Source organism: Argopecten irradians, chromosome 7 (assembly GCF_041381155.1).
Source record: "Argopecten irradians isolate NY chromosome 7, Ai_NY, whole genome shotgun sequence".
NCBI lineage: Eukaryota > Metazoa > Mollusca > Bivalvia > Pectinida > Pectinidae > Argopecten > Argopecten irradians.
Window position 1 is genome coordinate 4,098,109 of NC_091140.1, and position 8,113 is coordinate 4,106,221.

Consider the following 8,113-nt stretch of genomic DNA (forward strand, 5'->3'; position numbering starts at 1 on the left):
CGGTCGTGCACGTGTTGGGTGTATCTACACTATGTATGTGTGTCTGTGTGTTAAATATCTATGTTATTGTATACTTATTGTATATTGTAAGTTTTGTTGCACTGTATATATGCACTTTTTCTGATGAACCGTAAGATTCAAGGAATAAAAGAATTGAATCCTTATGGATTACTGACTGTAATGATGGGGCTGACCCCCCGAGACTTGAGGGGCGGGGTCAAAAGGGATCAATTTGGCTGTTACCATATAAGCATGGGATATCACTCTTAATGCAATGGTAGCATCCTTATAGAGTGGGGATTCAAAACACGGGGGCCTGAGGGGCGGGGTCAAAAGGGATAAATTTGTCTATTTCCATGTAAACGACTTCTTCTGTAGGTAAGCATGAGAGAGCACCAAAAATGCAATGGTAGCATCCTTATAGTGTGAGGATTCAAAATTATACAAATGATGAGCTGACCCCCGGGAGCCAGAGGGGCGGGGTCAAAAGGGATCAATTTGGCTTTTACCGTGGGGATTCAAAATTGTACAAATGACGAGGCTGACCCCATGGGGACTGATCGTGAGTGGCAGGGTCAAAAGGGGTCACTTGGCTATTTCCTATAAACGACTTCTCAGAAACTATGCACGGGATAGCACTCTTTATTCAATAGTAGCATCCATATACGGTGGGATTCAAAATTGCACAAATGATAGGGCTGACCCCCGGGGGCTTGAGGGGCGGGGCCAAAAGGGTGAATTAGGCTACTTTTTCATATAAATTACTTCCTCTCTGAAAATATGTATTGGATAGGATATTCCTATGGTATATATATCATCATTATATGGTTTGGATTTAAAAACAAACAAATCGTGGGTCAATTTGCTAATTATCTAATTGTAAGATAAATACTCTAAAAAAAACAGGTGAGAGACACAAGACGTCTGGATATATTTATGCTGTTAGTTTGAAATTCATGCCAGGTCTTAGACTATTCCAAGACGTTCATTGGGAATATGGGGCATTTTAAGGGTCTAAATTTAAAAAAAAGATAAATTTAGAAACGTTCTAAACTAATTTCCAGATCCTCCACAGGGATCTGAGAATTAGTCACAGTTTAGACCAGAGTGCCCCAAGACATATTTAGACGTTTTAAAGGTCTAAATCAGAAATCGGTAATTCTCGTATCCCTGTGTGATCCCCGTGATGTGGTGAGTTGACCACTTTTCACTAACCGGTCGTAGTATCCTATTGGCTGGATTGAATATGCTGGTCACGTGGCACGAGGACTATTGTTGGTTCTGAATTTGGCGCCAGATCTCTGCCCACTTCTCAGATTTTCTCTGACGATACTGCACGCTCTTTGCTACCTATCCAAGATTCATCATGGAACTCTTCGTTGCGCTCTTCCTGGCATTGGAGGTGATCCTTCAGTGTCTAGGCAAGTTTGTGTACTGTGGTAAGGTATGTAACGTTCGTTTTTATTCCTAGTCCAGACTAAAGTTTTAAGTTATTTTCTTATTTAAAACATTTTTTATCTGTGTAAGAACAATGGGATCGGGAACAAGTTATTTCAACTAATGAAGCCTTCTCATATTCACGGCAATATATATATAATAGATGATTCTGATTTTAAAAATATTTTAATATTAATAAAGTAATAATTACACTTAAAGTGAATTGTCGGGCAAAGAAAACCAGTCTAAATGCGTTCATTGGCCTTCCAAACGTTCTCACATATTAATACGACGGTCAAGTTCTGCTTAGTTTCCCAGTTCTGGCCATTAAAGTAAAGAAAAGTTGAAAGCATTGAAAGCGAGGCTGCGCGGAAATGGTCTGTGCTTTTTTCTTAATTATACATTCAAACTCGTATAGTAAAGATACTGTACATGTATAAATACTTTCCAACTTCTAAAGGTTGTAAAGCCTGTTAGGTATACTTACTATTACCACAGGCATTTGACTCTATAGACATTTTGCTCTCTTTATGTAATACTGTACAGTATCATACATATATATATGGAGAAAATGTCTGTAGAGCCAAACGCCTGTGCTATTACTATAACTTTAATTCCACTTATCGAATGATTGAAATAGGTGGCTGATGTAATTTTGATGCTGAATATTGTAAGTTAGATGTAATAAATAAGGAGATTGACAATATATCATAGTATACATGTAATTTTTAGATAGAGCTCTGTTAAAGGTACAATATAGGTAACTATTCAGTTTTTAGGTCACCTGAGAGAAGGCTCAAGTGACCTATTCTAATCGCCTTTTGTCCGTCGTCGTCCGTCGTGCGTCGTATGGCGATAAACAATTTACTTTTTCGACTTCTCCTCCAAAACTACTGAACCAAATATGTTGAAATTTTGCAGAAACTTTTCATAGCCAAAGGTCCACCAAAATTGTGAATTATATATGGTCCCAGTCCCCTAGGGACCTGAGGGGTGGGGCCAAAAGGGGTCAAATAGGCTAAAACTTCAAAAATCTTCTTCTGAAATTTCAGAAATGGCAGAATCAAATACTCAAAGGTCTCAAGGCCCTCTACAAAAATTGTGAATTACATGACCCTGGGGTCTCAGGTTTCCCCGTGGGGAGGGGGTTAAGTTTAGTTTATGTAGTGAAAACACATTTTGGACCATTATTTGGTCATTTATAATAGAAAATTAGTTACATGTTGTCAGAATTATCCCTATGAAATGGCCATTGAATCCTATTAACAAATTTTCCATGACCGCTCCTAGGGGCCTTTAGCGGTGGGGCCAAAAGGGGTCAAATAGGCTTAAACTTCAAAAATATTCTTCTGGAACTGGTAGAATCAAATACTCTTCATAGATGGAGAGGTCTTAAGGTCCTTTACGAAAATTGTGAATTATATGACCCTGGGGTTTCATGTTTCCCCCTGGGGAGGGGGGTCAAATTTACTATAGTTTATATAGGAAAAACACATTTATGAATGTTATTTGCTTATTTTTCATAGGAAATTCGCCAAACTGGGTTAGATTTTTTGCCTGTGACAGCATTTTATGGTCATATCCATATCGGTCCTGACCGACCCCAAGGAGCCTTAGGGGCGGGGCCAAAAGGGGTGCAAATAGGCTAAAACTTCAAAAATCTTCTTCTGAATTCACAGATTTGATGGAACCAGATACTCTTCATAGATTGGAAGGTCATAAGGCCCTTTACAAAAATTCTGAATTGCATGGCCCTGGGATCTCAGACTTTCCCCTGGGGAAGGGTCAAATTTACTATAGTTTATATAGGAAAAATACATTTATGAACATTATTTGCTTAGTTTTAATAGGAAAAGAGTCGAACTGGGTTAGAATTATTAGCCATGAAATAGCATTTTAACACCATATCCATTTTGGTCTTATACAGAGGTATTTCTTATATTTATACTATACATAAGTCATTATATAAAATAGTATATATAGAGGTATTTTTTTATATATATTTCAACTATCTATTATTGACAGAACGTCAAACTCCAGTGAACATACGAAACGCTTCCGTAATTGTCGTGACCCGATCAACTTCGCACGGGAAAAACAAACATTTTAGATGTGCAAGTCTAAACACAGGGACCCAACACAAATTTATAGTCAATAGTATATACATGTTTTATGGTATCAATTATTTCTTTTTAAAGTTATAGGTGCCGTATTTTTCATACTCACGAATCAAGATGAGCTTTTAATTTGTTATTCATCACCAAAAGTAACCATCATTTTGAGAATTACACTACTTTCTATCCATAGGTTTTTATTTTACAAGCACATATAAGAGCTGAAAATGATTTTTGGCAGTACTGCCAAAAATCATTATATTTGTATTTATAGTGAATTGAAATGAGTACATACAGTCAGACCATGAAGCCAAATTGTGGTCTACAATTTCATTTCACAATTAGTAATTGTAAAATTATAATTGCAGGTATGTTTCCATCTAAACATACATAACGCTTAAAATACAATAACTTTACAGTATATATGTATTGAAGCTAATATTTATAAGGCATCTGAAGTCATTTGAATGACTTTCACAGCTTAATTCGTTAAACCTTGTGGTTTTCAATAGATTAATAAAGAAAAAATAACATCAATTTTTTTTGTCCAGTTACGGCACATATAACTTTAATGTTCGATATGCGTCACTGATATGTAGAGCCCGTTTATAAAAAACAACTCGGATACACAAAAATATGTCTGTTTTTCTCTACCGTAGAGTTCATACCCTTGATATTATAATACATATATAGGGGCCAAAGAAGTAATATCAACAGGATTTTCCAGATGACACGGGATCCAATCAAACGTAATGGTCTTGGGGTACTCTGGTGGGTCCATGATTATATATAATCTGTAACTAATTCTCAGATCCCTGTGATGTAAATAACAGGAACAGCTTCCTAGACAACATCCTCGATACTCCAGGGGTTCCGATCACTTACGATCTCTACACCCCTGGACTATCTCATGGTGAAATTGAAGGCAGCTCAGTGGAAAACATTTGACCAATCACAGGCTAGCAAAGATTTCCTTTGAAGACTACAGAGAGAGCGACGCCTAACATCAAAGCCACACAGTCAACCACAGTGTACCGTTATACGGCTCTTTTGATGTTCATCAAAGGACTAAATTACCTGTTCTATTCTGTGCCTCCAGTTTTACTATGAGATAGTCCAGGGGTGTAGAGATCGTAAGTGATCGGAAGCCCTGGAGTATCGAGGATGCCTAGACAAATGAAATAGGTTTATAAGGTCACTCATCATTTGCCATGTGTCCTTCACCTAGGGAATGTGTATCCAGCTTGGTATGTATGCAAGCATATTATGTATAGGGTTTCGATAAATTAACAGCAATGGATTCTCCCCATTTCAAAGAAATCCAAAGAAAATCTTGATATTATCCATGTGTTTTTTCATAATATTACACACGACCGGTATAAATCTAAAGCAATTGCTGATGTTTGTCGTGTTTTTTTTTTATCTTATCTGAACTTCTGTCGTTCTTGTTCTTTGCAGGTTGTGTTTTACACTTCCTTCCGCAGTTTGGTTGACCGGGTTGCGACGTCGCTCGCAGTGGTGGTTAGCCGTGGGCTTTCTCTTGCGGAGGCTGTGGTAAGATTTTAGATGTAAAATTCATTATTCCCTACCGTGAAAAAGTGTTCAGGTCACGTGAGAAAGACTTAACCTAATCGCCTTCTGTTTGTATAGCGATAAACAATTTATATCTTCGACGACTTCTCCTAAACCACTTAACCAAATTCATTAGAAATTTGCAGAAGCCTCTCATGGCCAAAGGTCAACCAAAATTATGGATTACTGATCTCAGGGTCATATAGTTCACAATTTGTAAGTCCCCCCCCCACCCCCCATCCCCCCGCACCCTCAATGGAGTCCCTAGGGAACTTATTGTGTGTGTGTGTTTTTTTTTTTTTTTACAGTACAAATATTTTATTCCCCCAGCTGTATGTGATGTGTATATACATACACATTAGTGTTTTGGTAAGAGCTGCCAGAGCTGGGTGCCCTGAGGTCAACTCCTCGAACAATATTGTCCTCCAAAGCATGCACCAATATAAATATAATTTTTACAGATAAATTTTGAAAGCCATTTTAGTTGAAGGGACATGCATATGTAACTTTTTGCAGAAAACAAATCAAGAAAATTACATGTGTATTGAGTATTCTGATAACAATGATTTGGAATTTATTGTTTTTGATTAATGTTTGTAGTAGAACTAGAGAGAATGTAATGTTTGTATCAACAAACAAAAAATAGAAAAAAGACACACACACATAGAAAGAATTATAGACAATACACAAACAAACCAAAAAGAATTCAAATCATACATATTTAAGTACTACAACATAAAACATCATACAAAGATTGATTGGCATATTTCAAGAACTATTCAAAAATGTATTTCCAATTGATCCATATTTGATCAAATTTCTCAATACACCTATTTGGTATTGACAGCTTTTTTTTCCAACATCATATTTTGTAAACAAAACCTCCATCAAACCTTCCATATTTATGTTTTGTTTTTTTCATGATACAGGAAAAAATACAAAACTTCATAATTTATTATAGAATATCAAAATTGAGTGGTATTGACAAATTTTCAGTCTCACCAAAGAGTACTGTATCTAATTTAAATTCCACAACATTATTAGTTTTTACGTATATTTTTCTTTTCATATCTTGCCATATTTGGAAAGATTTTTGACAATACCAAAACATGTACTGTTTCTAATTTAAATTCCATAACATAATTAGTTTTTTAACATTATTAGTTTTTACATATATTTTTCTTTTCATATCTTGCTATATTTGGAAAGATTTTTGACAATACCAAAATATGTGTGTTCTTTGGTTTCAACTTCTGTATTACAGATATTACATAATTTATTTCAGAAATATTTTTAATTTTTAAGTAATTATTCAAAGGGAGTATACGGTGTTGTAGTCTATACTGGAACCATTGTATTGATGTATCTTTGGTAACTTTGAAAAGGTATTTTTATATTTGTTCTTTTCCTGTGTATGCATGTTTCTAAAGACGTGCTTGTTGCTTCCATTTCCTCTCTGTTAATTACCAAGCATTTATTTTTTTCAATTAGACAAAAATACGTTAAGTTTACATCCCTTAATACTTTTAAATAAAATATGATTATATGACTAGGTATGAATGGTCTATCTAGTTTATTTAACAAGTTAAGGTTATATTCAGATTCTTACATATTTTCTTTATACATTTCTAACTTAATAAGGTATTCTTCTTCTGGGTCTTCTTTTTCTGCCGGGACTTTGACCATTTTCTCAAACTTTAAGTCGGATTGCCATGAAATTTCGTAATGTCATTTCTGGAGACCTGCAGATGTGTCGACCGTTTTTAATTTTTTTTGACCAGCATCAAAAGATGTTTAAATCAAATTCTAAATTTTTAAAGTGAAAAATACCATAATTGTGAGTAAAATAACAAATTTTGTCACGGTTTCAAATTTTCTAAAACCAGTAAGAGTTATCTCTCTTTATTCACTGCTCAGCAGGGATCCGTTAGCAAGTTCATTTTTATTGTTTTTAAGTTATAGATCGTATTGTTACTAGCGGCTAAAATTATTTTGAGGTCTTTTTTTGTGCAACTTTTATAGACCAGTAACCACGATGGCCGCCATGGAATACAATAGGTCAAAATTGAGCAAAAAGGAACATGGCTGAGAACACAAATCTAATACAATATTTGGAGAAGTTATTTGTGCCATGGTTCCTTTCATATACATATTAATGTAAGTGTAGGAAGAATAAGGATAATCTGCACTCGGGATGAAAAAATGTACCTACAGTTTTTAAAATAAATTGTGACGTTACAAATAAATATTGTTCTTTGCCCTCAAGTTGATTACTAGTATATCCATATCCTTCATATTCACATACTCACGAGTCTTTCATATTCATAAATGATATCATTTTTTTCATAAACCATGAACATATCTGGCCAATATTTCAGCAATATTCTCTCTTGTATATCTGCTGAATATTTTGTAATATGCGCCTATACTTGTTTACTGAACTGTGTACTTGTGATCTTGCAGGTTGTGTACGCTACCTGCTGCTGCCGAGGAGAGGTTTTCCCTGTCCCTGCTGCTGACCAGCCTAGCTCCAGCTCTGTTGTCCCCGCAGTACCAGTCCCAGCATCACCTGTTCCTATCCGCAGATCTGGTCGTGCCACCCGCAGACCAGCTTGGCATAACGGAATTATGTTATGTGATGTCATATATAATGTATTGTAATGTAACTATACCTTTATTCTGTTTGTCCTTGGAATGATGTTTGCTTGAGGTTGTGGTAACCCCTCAAAAATCGATCCCAAGTTCCTGTCCCTCACCCAAAAATGTATACAGTAAGTATAACACCATTAATTTGGTTGTTCATTCCATACATCTAAGATCAGTCCCCATTTAGGTGTGATTTGGTAATTTCCTCCCAAATTCCCGTTCCATACTTTTGTACCCTAAAACGTAAGAAGGGAACATTGTTTTTTGCTCCGTTTCGAAAAATTACTATTATTACAACTTAAGGTTTGTTTGAGGTACATTTTTGTTAAGATTTTTTGGGATAC

At 35.6% G+C, this 8,113-nt stretch overlaps 1 protein-coding gene across 1 annotated transcript; it reads left to right on the forward strand.

The window, feature by feature from the left end:
* Nucleotides 1–983: 983 nt before the first annotated feature.
* LOC138326806 (uncharacterized) lies at nucleotides 984–7,784 on the forward strand. The gene is made up of 3 exons (XM_069272805.1): nucleotides 984–1,444; nucleotides 5,010–5,105; nucleotides 7,587–7,784. The coding sequence occupies exons 1-3, from the start codon at nucleotides 1,367–1,369 to the stop codon at nucleotides 7,782–7,784; spliced, it is 372 nt and encodes a 123-aa protein (XP_069128906.1). The 5' UTR covers nucleotides 984–1,366.
* Nucleotides 7,785–8,113: the final 329 nt, after the last annotated feature.